The 15,958-nt window shown below is 41.0% G+C and overlaps 2 protein-coding genes and 1 pseudogene across 2 annotated transcripts; 2 read left to right on the top strand and 1 right to left on the bottom strand.

Annotated features, from left to right (window-relative positions):
• Nucleotides 1–146: 146 nt before the first annotated feature.
• On the top strand, nucleotides 147–835 carry LOC115683606 (uncharacterized). The gene has a single exon (XM_030608153.2). The coding sequence runs from the start codon at nucleotides 254–256 to the stop codon at nucleotides 632–634; it is 381 nt and encodes a 126-aa protein (XP_030464013.1). The 5' UTR covers nucleotides 147–253; the 3' UTR covers nucleotides 635–835.
• Nucleotides 836–3,510: 2,675 nt separating this feature from the next.
• LOC115683715 (probable prolyl 4-hydroxylase 10) lies at nucleotides 3,511–7,508 on the top strand. Its single transcript, XM_030608305.2, has 8 exons — nucleotides 3,511–3,997; nucleotides 4,098–4,182; nucleotides 4,790–4,887; nucleotides 5,007–5,104; nucleotides 5,860–5,989; nucleotides 6,095–6,282; nucleotides 6,497–6,585; nucleotides 7,222–7,508. The coding sequence occupies exons 1-7, from the start codon at nucleotides 3,780–3,782 to the stop codon at nucleotides 6,568–6,570; spliced, it is 891 nt and encodes a 296-aa protein (XP_030464165.1). The 5' UTR covers nucleotides 3,511–3,779; the 3' UTR covers nucleotides 6,571–6,585; nucleotides 7,222–7,508.
• Nucleotides 7,509–7,633: 125 nt separating this feature from the next.
• On the bottom strand, nucleotides 7,634–14,967 carry LOC115683716 (aconitate hydratase, cytoplasmic-like; annotated as a pseudogene).
• Nucleotides 14,968–15,958: the final 991 nt, after the last annotated feature.

The raw sequence follows: 15,958 nt of genomic DNA on the forward strand, positions 1-15,958 counted from the left end.
TTTTCGCAGTGCGACAATATTCGAATTTCTAGATGGTCGCGACGGCGTCGTTTAATGGATGGACGATTTCGATAAGAATCGTCTGTTATAAACAGGTCGGCCCCAAACGACTTTACGCGCCGAAGACAATAAGGCAATTCGATCTCCTTCTTCCCCGAAGTCAAACGCATACGCGTTTCTTCATTTCTTCTTCTTCTTCTTCTTCTTCTTCGTGATCAGTTCTTCATCTTCATCTTCATCTTCATCGTCTTCAATGGCGTCGATCTACACCTGCAAGGAGTGCGGGGCCAACCTCAACCTTAGCAGCGGCCACCTCTACCCGCCGGACTTCTACTTCGAGGCCGGGAACAAGGACTCCCTCTCCTTCTCCTCCGTCGACGCCTCCAAGTTCCGGTTCGAGAAGGAGGACAAGATCAGGCCCTTCTTCGAGACCCTCAACTACTGGGGCATCCAGCGGACGCGGACCAAGATCATCTGCAACCCCTGCGGCCGCGTCGTCGGCCACGTCTACGACGACGGGCCCCCGATGACGGACAGCCCGGGGCAGCTCCACATGGGGCCGAGCCAGGTCATCCCTAGGGCTCCGAGGTATCGGTTTAAGAACAAGGCTCTGCATGTGACTTCCCAGACTTGAAGAGAGTTCCCGAGTGTTCTTCTTTGGGGTGAAGGGTTAGGGCTTCGATGTTTTTGTTGTTCTGGTATACGTTTGATAGCGTGGATTGGCTGATTGTGTTATATGTGGATTATGATAGTCTCAGAGAAGTGGAATGTGTTGAACGGAGTACCCTGCGTTGCTGTTGTTCTAGACTTGCTCAATGAAATCATGAATTAAGTTTATGATTCAGTGCAGTTTCGCTATCTGATTTCCGCTTTTGCTTTACCCGGGATCGGTTTAGATTCTTATCTTATGGTTAGGAGGCTTGGTGGGTGAAATGTATGCTTTTTAATTCGGTGGAGTTTCGCTATCTGATTTCCACTTTTGCTTTACCTGGGATCGGTTTAGATTCTTATCTTGCTGTGGGGAAGCATGGTGGGTGAAATGTATGCTTTCTAATATTTCATATGTTCTACTTGTGATAGAAATCCATTCTAAAGTGAGCTACCTGGGGCACTGTTGTACCATTATAACCAGTGAATTGCCAAAAATAGTTTGGAGCCTGGGCTAATGTTTGTCCCTCATTTCTCTATACAAGATTGTATATTGTTTGATTTCTGCGGGAGGTCTTTGGACCATCTCATAGATTGGCTATGAGAAATAAGATCGCATAGAACTGAAGAAAAACAAGCCCTGTATTCTGTTGCATCTCGTGCTTGACTTGTTCTAGGATGTACGGTTGATTTGTGGAGAAGGGACTGTTGCGAAGTAATGGGATATTGGGAACTGATTCTATATAAGTTAGCGGGAGTGTTGAATGTGGTTCTGAGTACCTGTCGAGGGCTTAGGTGCTTGACGACATGTTAATTGGAATCTTCAAATCATGCTTTCTATTTTTCTTATTCCTTTCACCTGTTTTTTTCTGTTGATGCGTAACATGTAAAGAGGATCCTTGTCCCTGAGCCTACTTATTGGCTAAGGCCAGCTGCTGTTGTTGTTACATTTTCCAATCCCATATAATATATTGAATGATCATGTATTTTCCTGCATTGCTATCCATGCTTAACCTCAATATTGTTCCATTATTGATGTTGACTTTCAAGTTACTGTCAAATACTACCCAATGCCGATGCATCATCTTACTTCACTGTACCTATTCCTTGCTTTGGCAAAGATCTATTAAGGCCAATGAAGTCACCCAACGTAGCTTGTCTTGGCCAAAATAAAAAAACAATGTAGAGCAGTTAATACAGTTTATCTCAGAGTGCTGAAGCAGATATGATGAATTTAATTCAAGTAATTACAATGTTCAGCTCTGCTTTTCATCTTAGCTTCTTGTGTGCTTAATCAATTGAAACCATGGTTTGATTCACAAGACTTCTTGTGTACTTGTTACTAATTGATCTGAGCAAATGACAGTGCTGTGAAATGGTAATTTACTGTTCATTCTTCAAATCCTGTCAAATTCCTCATGCTTTCTGCGGCATATCTATCTGAATGGCCTTTGCACAGCGGTAAGCAGTCTTTTTGTCTTGGTCCGTTTCATCTCCTCACTATCTCTCATTGGCCCCTTTTAGACTGTAACAAAGTCTGAAAATGTACAATCGTTACTTTTCTCTAACTTGAGACACATGGATGTCATTACGAGCCTTTCGGTCCCAGGAGATGAGGTGGTGATGTTGGGAAAAAGAGAAGTGCTTTTGACTGCTACAACAAATTGAATGATAGTCGAGAGCTGATCGGGGCAAAATGATCGGTATATGTAAACCCATTTTCTGCGTTGTGGTCTTTTTTTAAGTTCTGATGGCTGATGTAAAGCAACCAGCTCTATCAGTTTTCCGAGATCCGTCTGCAACTGCAAGTCTCTTTGCTCTCCGGGCTGTGGTTGCATCACCAATGTCTTCTGATTTCCTTATTAACTTGTGGCATGTTAACAAAAGGTTTAGCAATGAGCACCGAGCAGATGTCCTATTATTAATGACTTTCCGGAGAAAAAAGATTTAATTGTTGGCTTTGAGAACTCTGCTAGGCCGTAGACTTTACTGGGGGGAAACTGAAAGATCCGGGGCTTGTTAAAAGTTCTACAGAAATGAAACGTGTACTGTGCGCGCTTGGCGTTTGGTTGGGCACTTCAAGACTTAAGTACGGTTCCTATCCTCAAAGAAGTCGGCGTAGTTATCCTCCATTCTCAGATGAGCAACAAGCAGGGGACTATGTTTCATGTTTTTGAGCTTTCGGTTGTTCATATCATCATAGCGAATAAACATTCCTCTCTGTAACTGTTCTGCTTGATGAGACTTGTGATTGCATGAAGCTCACTGGGGAAGAGTACCAGGATGGATAAGAATTCCAGCAGTTAGATGGGAGAGGAAATCCAATGCTAGATCATGTGAACTTTCTTTGGTTTGAATTTTTGCATGAATGGTAAATAATCAAATCTCTCTTGAACATTCCTGGGGGAAGCGTCTTCCTCTGTTATAAGTACGACACACAGTTCAATTATTATTGTTGACTTTTTCTTACCTTGTCCTTTTTCCGTTTTTGAGTTAGGCAGGCGTAGAAGTAGATTGGGGATGATGTGCTAGCAATCAAGTACCCAAACCCTCTTTGCTACGAGCTTATCAGGAAAAGGCCCCTCCCTATGAATGGGACCATCATTGGATCCAATTTGGAGGAATGGGATCTCTATACATGAGATTCGACGGTTTACGCTTGCAAAGGAAAAGCCGTTCTACGCAAATCTAGAAAATCACGAATTTCACATAACACGATAATGTTATGCGAATCGATCATAACTTTAATTCGGGATAAAAAGACAAAATAACTCCAGTTATTCACGGGATTACCAAACATGTTATACCTATCCAAATGTTATCAATCACATCTTGATGATTCTTCTAAATATAAAATGGAGTCCAGCACGACCATCTCTTCCATGAACAGTAGTTACCGACATGGAAACATTAAAAAACGAACCTTTGTCCGCGTAGAAGCTTCAAAACATCAACGAGTCGCTGCCTTTGCCATGCCCGGTGCCACCACCTCTCTGCACATCGCTGCAATAAAAAATTTCGGATAAAAAGCCGCGCATTCAAGTCTTCGATTCCCAGATCTCGCTCCATCTCTCTCTCTCTCTCTCTCCCCCTACCGGAATCGAGCTTGGCATTCTCGCGAATTGACTGCAATGGCGAAACAGAGGACCTCGCGATTCCCGGCTCGCAAGTCGTCGGCGTCGGCGTCGTCCTCGACCCTGATCCTCACGCTGCTCGTCATGTTCTCCTTCGTCGTGCTGATCCTCCTCGCCCTCGGGATCCTCTCGATGCCCGGCTCCTCCTCCTCCTCCCTCGGCGGCAGGCCGAAAGCGAACGATCTGGCCTCGATCGTGAGGAACACCGTCGACAGGTGGGATTGTTGTTTAGATTTTCGATTGCGTTGTGGTGTGGTGTGGTGTGCGGCGGAATGTGAATTGAGTGGAGTCGGATTGGTTTCCGTGGCGTTGCAGGAGTAAGGAGGACGAAGGGCGAGGGGAGCAGTGGGTGGAGGTCATATCGTGGGAGCCTCGAGCTTTTGTATATCACAACTTTTTGGTGAGTCTTTGTTTATCTAGTCGCTGCTGGAAATGTCTCTTTTTTCTTCTTCTTGAGGGGTCTGGATTGCGATTTGGTTGCATCAGCATGAGAGTTTCGATGGCTTAATGAAGTCTAGATGTATAGTAACTCTGGTAGAATTAATTTTTCGGCTGAAAGTTTCTTTTTTTTGTAGCATGCCGTTTAGGTGAAATGTGCATTGGCATAATCGTTTATTTGGTTTCTTGAATCTCTTGATCGCTGTGAGCAATCGCGGATGCATCGTGACGGAATGCTATGCGATTCTTAAAAATTTCTCTTTCACTAGTTCAGTGGAATACTAAAAGGACGCTACTTTCCCAGGGAAAAAGACACTAAGGACAAATATTTTAGACAGAACTTAAGAGTTCTTGATCATGGGTCATTCGACCCATGATTCAGTGCTTTCCCCATTTTGTGCTCCGGGTTTTGGTGTGCTTGATGATCAATTAAAATACCTTAAGCTACTTTTTCCACCGCAAACTGCCTTCATGTGTTTTAATTGGCAGTAAATTTTCATTTTTATTGAGGTCTATGACTGTGAAGTCCATTCGCACATCATGACTCTACACCCTTTGCCTGTTTGCAGTCTAAGGAAGAATGTGAATACCTCATTGAACTTGCAACGCCTCATATGGAGAAGTCAACTGTGGTAGATAGTGAAACTGGCAAGAGTAGAGATAGCAGGTATGCACCCGAAATTTTCCATTTTCAATGGCGAATGAACGAAATTTGAATCTCCAAGTGCCGCGAGTTTGAATTATTAGCTATACTTAATCATAAGAAGCTTGTACTTCCTCATATAGGGTACGTACGAGTTCCGGAACATTTCTGGCGAGAGGACGCGATAAAATAATTAGAGACATCGAGAAAAGAATTGCAGATTACACCTTCATACCTGTAGGTAAGAGGCTGAGCTGAATTAAGGTTTTGCACTGGTGGATATCCATTTTCAATATTTTTCTCGGCTGCCCTTACCAAGTTTCAGAGTGTTATTTTTTACGTGTTCTGTTGCCGCTTCTTCCTTGCTCCTTGTTCTAGCTTTATAAAGATATGCTTTTGTGGAATAGCAGGAGTAATTTAGTACAGTAAGCTCCTGAATTTAGGTACAGGCCAAAAATAAAGCCCCTTGGCAACTTTCCCAAGAATTACAGATGTGGGGGGGGGGAATATGTCTATCTAATTGAAGGATCATACTAGCTCCTGACGATTACCAACATTGGGTGTTTCTTACAAAACAAAAAAAAGAAAAAGAAAAAAAAATGAAGAAGAATTAAGGTAGCACTTGTATGTTTGTGTATATAGAACTCTTGTAGAACATGTGAGTTTTGCACGAGAGTTTAGATTAAATTTAGAGTTATTTCTCAGCCTTGTTAGAGCATTGTTTTAGAGTTTTAGAGGAGTTTGCACCTGTGAAATATTATGAGTAGCTGTTGTTTGTGTACATAGAGATACATGTGGAGAAATTTTGAGACTAAACAGTTTGAACCTACAAACATGTTTGTTTTACAGTTACCAAGGAGATTTGTTGATATTTGTTATGAAGTAGATGACTAGATGTTACTATAACATTCCTTTTTGTCACTCTATGCCTCCTTAAATATCTTTTGGACTATATCTAGATTTAAGCTTTAATGATTAGACAATTCCAAAATCCAGAGAATGGAGAAGGACTTCAAGTTCTGCACTATGAAGTTGGTCAGAAGTATGAGCCACACTTCGATTACTTCCTTGATGAATATAATACCAAGAATGGTGGTCAGCGCATGGCCACACTTCTTATGTACCTGTAAGTAGATTGTTTGCATCTACTGTATTGTGATCCCGAGATCTTCCTGGCTGTCTAGGTCAATATTTCATGATCCTTTACTTTTCTGTTTGCTCTATGGTACAGTTCAGATGTTGAGGAAGGAGGTGAGACAGTCTTTCCTGCTGCCAAAGGGAATTTTAGTTCTGTTCCTTGGTGGAATGAGCTATCTGATTGTGGGAAGAAGGGTTTATCCGTTAAACCAAAGATGGGGGATGCCTTGCTCTTCTGGAGCATGAGACCTGATGCCACATTGGATGAATCTAGTTTGCACGGTCAGTTGTAACTCTTGCTGATCAGGTTGTAAGAATGATTTCATCACCCATGAAGATAATGCTGGCATTAGAAGAAGGCTCTTCTCCTGTACTTTTGCATGCCTCTATTTAAAATCTAAAAGCTGGAATGCATGGAGATTTCCCAAAGTTATATTTTCCAAACCTGGCACCGTTGAATGCTGAATGAGAGAAGCTCTTGTCCCTTTGCTTTCAGGTGGTTGCCCTGTGATTAAGGGTAATAAGTGGTCATCTACCAAATGGATGCGTGTCCACGAGTACAAAGTCTGAATTATTATACGGAAGGTGAGTTCTCCACTTATCATGGATGCACCTTTTTATTAACATTGTTACATAAGCGTATTGTCCAGCAGAAAAAAACTGGTGAATGTAAAAGCATTTAAGTCTTTTTCCAGTGTATCCTGACACATGGCAGTCATAAGATGTTGCCTTTGTTTCATTGCATTCTGTGAACCCGAGTCTTTCACATTTCGAGATTCGCGGGTTTCTGGCAAATTCTTGTCTTATCTGATTGGACAAGTGTTCGATCTTGACTTTTCAACCTTCGGGCTTAATATTGGCCAGGCATATGAAAGAAGTTTCTGATACGGAATGTTCTTCGGGTCAATTTCCTTTTTTCTTTCACTACAAAGAAGACTGAAAACTGATCATTTCAGGAAGCTGATGATTGAATTCCACCCATTGCTTCCTCTGGTTTCTTAGCATTTTAAAGATACCCTGATGATGGCAAACTTTTTTGTGTCCTATTGTTATATATCCTTTCACCTACAGAAGGGACTACTTTTGGTCCTTAATGCACAACTGATCACTTTGACCGCTACAGTACATTGTCCTATACTTGTATGTTCTAATGAAGTTCGTGAAGTGATGCTGTTATCATACTGGAAAGTCTAAGATGAATCATCATTCCTTTTGTTTCAGATCCACTTATAGTCCTCTGCGAGCAGACAATCCTTCCATGTTGTAGATCTTGGTTCATTGCTTTTGTGCTGACTGCTGAGTAAATTTCTTGTTGTAACTTCAGATAGAGCTGTAGAAAAGACACAACAGGAAGATAAGTTACATTTCCTTTTTCTTGTTAAATTAAAATTTTCCCTTTGGAAGGAACTGTAGTGCTTGAGATGCTGACGAGAACGATCGAGATGCCAAATTCGAGGTTGTATTCTTTCTTCTTTTGTATCCATGAGCACCTGTGTCAACTTTACTCAGTTTGACGGTATTAACCTTGTCTTTACCTGGACTCTGCAAGTTTCTTTGCCCTGCTCGAATGCATGGGACATTCACATGGAACAAAAGTACGTTGTACATAGAATACTCATTTTGTCCTACTTTAATCATGTCTGATTCCATAAAACATGTACCAATTTGCATGTGCCTCTCTTTGTGCCCTTGATACTTGCTGTTCTGTCAAATCACATAAATTTGGTCACTTCCACTTCCCATGGAATCGTGAATAGCCTTAATAAGCACAAGAAACTCCTTTGTGATCGTCTCTCTTTAGGCTAAATATCACTCTCAGGCTTAGTTCAAGATCGATGGATGTTTATTCCATGTCTTACACACATCGTATTTGATTCCCAAGTCTAATACATGCACATGTCAAATTTCCAGTTTCCGTAACATGGGGGCTATCACTCTCTGTGCTTATCCTTGACTAAGGTCCGGATGACATATTGCAGCATACCACCGTGATCAAAATAAGCCAGCTCCACCTGCACAAGCCATGGGTGGATTCAACATATTAGAATTTAGATTCAGTAAAGATGAATGGCTGAAGTATAATCTGAGATGTCCAGTTACCTCAGTGTCGAAGCGCACTGTACACGTAAATGACTTGCCGTTGCCCGTCACAACTTTCACATCTTGATCAGGTTTCAATTCACTCGCTCTGTTTGGAAGGTCAATCGTGTATATTTCATGGCCATCCAGCCCGAGAGTCTCGGCGTCCTCTCCAGGTTTGAAACAGAGCGGGATAATTCCCATTCCAACTAGATTACTCCGGTGAATTTGCTCGAAGCTCTTTGCTATGGCCGCTTTGACCCCCTAAATTTTTGGTTGTTGCAAGGGTACGAGTGGTAACAGCAAAAGCATATAATCAGAAAAAGGAGTCCTCTGAAAATATACGTACCAGTAACATCGGACCCTTGGCGGCTCCATCCCGGGAACTCCCTATACCGTACTCAGAACCAGCCAAAACAATAGTGTCCTGGCCCTCATTCTTGTATCTCTGAGAAATAAGTTACAAAATACAAAGTAAAGCTGTCAAAAAAGAGAGTTAACAGCTCAGAATATGGTTATACTTATTAACAACATTGATTTGGCTTGACTTAGAACAGACAAATAGCATCCTCAAATGTATAATAGTGCACGTAAGTGCTTGAGGAAGGTTTTGGAGACTTTCTTAGGAACATTTTGTTAAAATATATTTTGAGTTTGAGTTTGTTAAGGCTGCGCATGGCAATCATTCTGTGCCCGGGAACAGATTCTGGTCAGAAATGATTCTTTTTGATTCTGTGCCCGGGAACTGATTCTGAGCATTTGAAGGCGTTTGGTAACGGCCCAAAATTTCTATTCCTGAAATAGTAAAAGAACAGAAATGCGTTTGGTAACGGCATAAAATTTCTTTTTATTAATAATATTTTAATAACATTTTAAATATTTTAATATTTCTTTCTTTTCTTTTTTTCTTCTCCTCCTTCTTGGCCATGGCCGGTAAAATATTTTTTAGTTAATAATACTTTTATTAAAAATAAATTTTTTATTTTTTTTACCATGGCCGGTAAAAATTTTTCTTATAAATAATTTTTTATTAATAATTTTTTTAAAAATATTTTACTAAAAATATTTTTATTGAAAATATTTTTTTCTTTTTTTTTCGCCATGGCCTGGTCGCTGGCCATGGCCGGTAAAATATTTTTTTTATAAATTTTTTTTATTAATAATATTTTAAATAAAAAATATTTTTATTGAAATTTTTTTTTTGCCATGGCCAAGTCGCTGGCCATGGCCGGTAAAATATTTTTTTATAAATAATTTTTTTATTAATAATATTTTAAATAAAAAATATTTTTATTGAAAATATTTTTTTTATTTTTTTTCGCCATGGCCGGTATGGCCGGTAAAAATTTTTTTTATTAATAATATTTTTTTTTATTTTTTTCGCCATGGCCTGGTCGCTGGCCATGGCCGGTAATATTTTTTTATTAAAATATTTTAATCTCGCCAGATACGGCGAGGGTGACCCTCGCGCCGAACATTAGAAGCTATATTAAAGACCAAGAAAAAGAAGAAGAAAAAAAAAACTGATTCTCATTTTTGTTTCCAGAATCAAGAAACTACTTTTTTTTTTATTCTTGATTCTGCTCCAAAACTGATTCTAGGCACAAATTTGCAAGAATTTGTGCCCAGAATAAAAAAATTAAACAAACGGATTTCTATTCCCAAACTGATTTTGGGAACAAAAAAATAGAATCAAACACTATTTGGCAAGTTACCATGCACAGCCTACATGAATCTCAACCGACGAGAATGTGTGAACTCGGCCACGTGCGAGTCAAAAATTGGCGTATGAGAATTGTTGGCCGAGATTTCAACAAGCGTGAAGAAAATTTAATTACGCGTGAATATGTTGCCTTCTCCAAGTCAAAATGATCCTGCATGTTGGATTCTTTTGCATGCTGAATTTATTGCCGCAGAAGGACATTCTAATGTTCGTACAGAAGAAGGGACTCACATATATATTATATATATTTAGTTGTGGAGTCAGTGGTTTGAATAATTAATGAATGGTGTGGTTTTCTTTTGCCGCTTTCCATTAACTCTCTTCAGAGCAGCCGCACAAAAGGGAAAGAATTGGTGGAGCTCCCGTGTTACTTTCTATTGTTTTTCATCCCACTGAAGAAGACTTTCTCGCGCTACAATAAATGATGGGAGGCTTCTTTTAGGACGTGCAATCGGATCGGATTTACTCGAAAATGGGATCGGTCCATCCGAAAAATAAATTCAAAAATCGATTTTCGTTTGAACCGGTTCAAGAACCGGTTCCATTTTTTGGGAACCGGTTAGAACTGACCCGGTTTTCGATTCCAAGTGAAAATCCAACCGGACCGATTTTAGAATCGATTTTATATGGAGGTTCCACTTGCAATTTTATATGGCCAGAATTCAAAACATTATATCAGGAAGGATGAGAGAAGTAATCATTATCTGCGGATAATATAACTTAAGGGCTTGTAAGCATTATAGAGAGCAATTTCCTTTTTCTTAAAATTTTTGTTTTGTAACGAATAAACTACTTATCCAATTGGAACCTATACTGTTTTATCACGTCCATTAAATTATTGAGACTAAGATAATCTGCTTTTGTATGAATACTTAAGATTGTTTGCACAATCAAACCTATAACCTTTGATTTGAGTTACAAGTTTTCCTATTTGCTAACCGGAAAAAATGAAACCAAAAAAAGGAAAAAAAAAGTAGGTTCTCGGGTAGATCCTGGAACCGGACCGAAAAAATAGGTTAGGTTCCAAAACAGGTCCAGGGTCAACAGGGTAAGTTTTAGGTTCCAAAAACTATGTTATGAATCGGTTATAACAAGATTGGTTTCAGGTTCCAGGTCTAGGACTGACCCACCCTGGAACCGATCACCCCTAGCTTCTTTTGGTTATAAATGGAAGAGTTCTCTGAACGTTGAATGTGTGTCCTTGAGCACCGAGACTGCACTGAGGAGTTGGGCAGAGAGTTCTTGTGAGGGTTTGTTTGTTGTAATTATACCCGAGTGATTTAGCCAGTTAAATTCTTGTTAGTATAATTTGTATAATTCCTTGAGTGAGATTTCACTAGGAATTGTGAGGGGCTAAACACTGAGTGAGCTATTGGGTGTAATTAGGGGTTGGGAAACAATGAGAGTATGTTTGAGTGCTTAAGTGATTGTAATCTCTGTTGTATCGCTTGTTTCTATAATGGAATTCCGTGCTACTCTCCTCGTGGACGTAGGTTTCGATATTTGGATCGAACCACATAAATTCGGTGTCGGATTTCCTTTCCTTCATTCTGACTATTTTACCAGATTCGCTTGGCTATTATTCACGACACATTTCAAGAACCCCCCTCAGCTTGACCCGTATAGCTCATACAATTAGTCAACTGATTTCCCTGCGGAGTCCCAGGTAATCAAAGCATTTATCAGTTCAAGCTGCAGAAGTTAATAGATTTATGCAATTGAAAAGTTACCATAGCAGCATCGAACACGTGCATCTTTTCCCCACTGGGGATGTGGATCGTCCAAGGCCCGACCTCTCCTTCCATGAGCTTGTTGACAATTCGGATATTGGCGAAAGTGCGCCTCGCCATCACCCCGTAATTGCCACGGCGACTCCCATAAGAGTTGAAGTCTCTCCTGTCGACCCCGTGTTCCAACAGGTACTTAGCAGCAGGACTGTCTTTGTGGATGCTACCGGATGGCGATATGTGGTCGGTCGTGACGCTGTCTCCAAAATAGAGCAAGCAATGTGCGTCCTTCACGCTGCGGGAGCCCGGAGGTGTCATTGTCATATCGTCAAAGAAAGGTGGCTTAAGAACGTAAGTCGACGCCGAGTCCCCCGCGTAAAGAGTTCCAGAAGGTACATGTAATCCATTCCACAGAGGATTTCCTTCAGTTATTGCATCATACGTGGTTTTGAACATATCTGGAAGCACATTCGACTGCACAGCCTGCAATACAGCGGAACCGATATATTAAGTTATCTCTTATATTGCCAATTCCGGAGGAAAGACTTGAGTCACACTTCACGTTCACGGTTTATCAATTAGGCCGGTTGCTCACATTTGCTATTTCTTCATTTGTCGGCCAAATGTCCTTCAAAAATACACTTCTTCCGTCTTTTCCGTGCCCACAGGGTTCTGTCTCAAGATCAATGTCAACCTGCCGAACAAAAATCATCTTCAGGATACAACGGCCAGTTAGCCACTGGATTATCAAGTGCGACAGACCATGTGCCGAAGTAAGAGGAATCGAACCAGCAAAATACATACAGTGCCGGCAAGAGCGTAGGCCACCACAAGGGCGGGAGAAGCTAGATAATTAGCCCGCGTAAGGGGATGCACGCGGCCCTCGAAATTCCTGTTCCCAGAGAGTACAGCCGCTGCTACAATATCTGGTCGTTGGAGACCAACAACTGGCTCTCTTCAGAAGGATTTTCCAGGACATACTTGGTGAAGAAATAGTATGAAACCAGGAGAAGGAATGAGCAGAGAGATCACCGTTATCAGTAACAGCAGATGCAACAGCCTCATGGAGATCTCCCGAGTTCCCAATGCATGTGGTGCATCTGTAGCCGACCGTGTAAAAGCCCAACTGATCCAAGTACTTCTGCAAGCCACTGCGGCAAGGAGCCTTAAGTTAAGTGTATAATTAACCGAGAAACTTGGGAGACGATTCGCAGATTGAAGTACATGCACCTCTTTTTCAGATATTTGGTTACTACTCCCGAACCAGGAGCAAGACTGGTCTTAATCCATGGTTTGACCTGCCAGAAGATTCTAGTTAGAAAACCAACTGATTTGTTTTAATACTCTGAGCAAATGGTTTATCATAGTAACCTTCTATATGTAAAATCACTCAAGGACCTCTAAATAAGAAAGGCAATTTCCTCTTCCGAAATTTTAAAGAAAAGAGGGAAAGCTAGATAAGAACAACATCTAACCTCTAATCCTAATTCACAGGCCTTTTTAGCAAGAAAAGCAGCCCCAAGCATTACTCTAGGATTCGAGGTATTAGTACAACTGGTAATGGCTGCTATGACAACATCACCATGCCTAAGCTTTTCTCGAGTTCCGTTGAACGTGAACTCTGCAACCTTGCTCTGGGATTCCACTGGTATAGCAAATCCCTGAAAGATATACTCTGAAGTTGGCCAACTTAGCTTGAGATGAAATGAAATATGAAAGACCAAAGCATATTTTCAACATTTGATATATCGATATTTGACATCACAGAATTCTTCCCAAAGAGGACTTTGCTGCTGCCCGATGGTGACGTTCTTGGAAAAACCCGAGAGGCCTTAGTACCACTGAACATGCTAACTATGTGGTATAGCGGTTGTAATAACCCAAAGATTGGTATAAGAGCATGAAAAAGAGCACCCTAAATCCTACTTTATTGTTCAAGCATGCACGCCAGTCCGCTTTCATTTCTTTCAAGAGAACTCGATCATGTTGCCTGAAACAAACCTAATTCTCACAAGAAGAAGACAGATACGAAATATGCACTTATTCATTTCATGAACATTCATCGGATTGTACCTCTTTGACCCTGATAAAGAGGGTTCGACATCTTTAAGATCGAGCTCTAGATAAGAGGAGAAAACTTTCTCTGCCGGAGGCTTTGTTTATACAGAACTCCAGTCAGAAGTAGCCAATACTGACTAGTGTGGCACAATGAAATTGGATAAAAAGCTTTCTCGTTACCTCACCATAGTCCACAGACATGTTATTAGCCCGCAGATAAGACTCTATCATGGAAACCTACACAGTAAGCTCAGATATCACGATAAGGAAATACGGCTAAGGCTTCTCACACGGTAGTTTGGAAAGAACATACAGTTTCATCGCTTCTTCCAATCAACTTGAGGTACTGTAGAGTGACATGATCCACTGGAAAGAATCCCATGGTCGCGCCGTACTCAGAAGACATGTAGCCTATTGTGGCACGATCTGCCAACGACAGTTTACTCATGCCTTCTCCTATACAGTGGAGTGGCACTAATATTATCATGAAGGAAGAAAGTAAACATACCCAAAAAGGAAAAATTACACATTATTGGACTAGATAGCTAAATTGTATACCATAGAACTCCACAAATTTGCCAACAACATCGTGTTTCCACGGCATTTGTGTAACTGTCAACACCAAGTCAGTGGCCGTCACACCTTCTCACAGCTCTCCCAATAATCTAAATCCAACCACCCCCGGAAGAAGCATACTCATTGGTTGCATATTCAGTAGGCAGAGGTGGTTCAAGCAAAAGTAGGTGTAGCAATTACTAGTTAACTACTACTGTGAGGGTAGACATTTCAGCAAAAATCATCAACTTAGTGAGACTAATTGCATCTATTAAGGACTTCAAAAACAATCCTAGGAGAGCGGTGCAGGACTCTTTACCTGTCCAAGCATAGCAGCTTTGGCTTCTATTCCACCAACTCCCCAGCCAGCAACTCCCAACCGGTCTATCATGGTTGTATGGGAATCGGTACCGGTGACACTATCTGGGTATAGAATGCCATTGGTGTTAAACACGACTCTGCCAAGGTGTTCCAAATTAACCTACACATCAGATTTAACAAAGTCAATTTTTGTCTAGACAAAGTACATGCTAGAAAAGGAGTAAGATTAAATTGAGTCTCTAAGGGCTAGTGAGCTGAACACAGTGCACGGTACTTGTTGGTATAGCACATGACGAACTCTTTTTAGCAAAAAAAAAGCACATGATAAACTCCTTCTTTCTGACTCCTAGAAAATGCATGCACTATATTGTAACATCTGGTGGACAATCCCGCCTCCAGGCTGAAGAATAAGCATGTTATGGAAAGCAATGGCTCCCCACTTGAGAAAACCGAATCTTTCTTTGTTACGTTCGAACTCAAGTTCCATATTCGCTTGCACTGCATTTTCAGACCTTACCACATCAGCTTGAACTGAGTGGTCAATTACAAGATCTACCGGAACCTGCATAACATAAACTGTGCATCAGCTGTCTAAGTATCTACACGAAGACTCGAAGAGCTTGTCCTCTACATGTCCGATCATTAAAATCAGCCCGATCCTTATCCCCTTTTGGCTTTTGGGTTTCAAGGTGAGAAAATACACTGGTCTAGTGCGTGTACATTGCTTACCATCGGATTGATTTTTTCTGGGTCTCCTCCGAGGTTCTTGACGGCATCACGTATGGAAGCCAGATCAACAAGAGCAGGCACTCCTGTAAAATCCTGAGGAAAAAGATAACGGCCATCATAAAATGCGGTAACTAAAAAGTCTTGGGTAAAAGGTGCCTCAATTAATTTGTGAACAATGTTCACCTGAAGCAATACTCTTGCTGGCATGAAGAGAATTTCAACCCGCTTCGAAGAAGTATTCTCCCAATCAATGACTTTCTCAACATCCTCACGTTTGACCTGAAACTCATCGCAGTTTCTGATTGCCGATTCAAGGAGGACCTTAATAGATATTGGGAGCCTATCTGCATCGTCAAAACTAACTCTCCGTCAGCACCTAACCTAGCATACATGGGTCTTTGTTCGCAAGGTTACTATTTCAAAATATCGAAACTGTACAAAGCCCAAAAAGGAGACGAATTCAAGAGTCAGAACTTCCCATGGTTCTGATCTATTTAAGTGTGCTAATCAACAGAGCTAAGCAGATAATTCTGTACTTGACACAATACAATATGCATTGACATTTACAAACACGATGAAGAGTTTTTACAATGAAAAGGCGAGTGAATAACCGAAATCTGCACCCAGTTGGCCCGCTTGTCCTACCTTTCACGTAGCACGATTCCTCATCATTTGTTCTAATAATTGAAATATTTACGTAAAGAATGAAAAGACAAGACTCGCGACGTGATGAATAATGACAATGCCCAACAAAAGTTACAGAAAA

Source organism: Syzygium oleosum, unplaced genomic scaffold, assembly GCF_021117445.2.
Source record: "Syzygium oleosum isolate NSW1041296 unplaced genomic scaffold, Sole_v2.1 Sole_v2.20, whole genome shotgun sequence".
NCBI lineage: Eukaryota > Viridiplantae > Streptophyta > Magnoliopsida > Myrtales > Myrtaceae > Syzygium > Syzygium oleosum.

Coding starts and splice junctions, on each gene's coding strand:
- LOC115683715 (XM_030608305.2), top strand. CDS start 3,780: ATGGCGAAACAGAGGACCTCGCGATTCCCGGCTCGCAAGTCGTCGGCG. Junction 3,998..4,097: donor GTGAGGAACACCGTCGACAG/GTGGGATTGTTG, acceptor GTGGCGTTGCAG/GAGTAAGGAGGACGAAGGGC. Junction 5,990..6,094: donor GCCACACTTCTTATGTACCT/GTAAGTAGATTG, acceptor TCTATGGTACAG/TTCAGATGTTGAGGAAGGAG.
- LOC115683606 (XM_030608153.2), top strand. CDS start 254: ATGGCGTCGATCTACACCTGCAAGGAGTGCGGGGCCAACCTCAACCTT.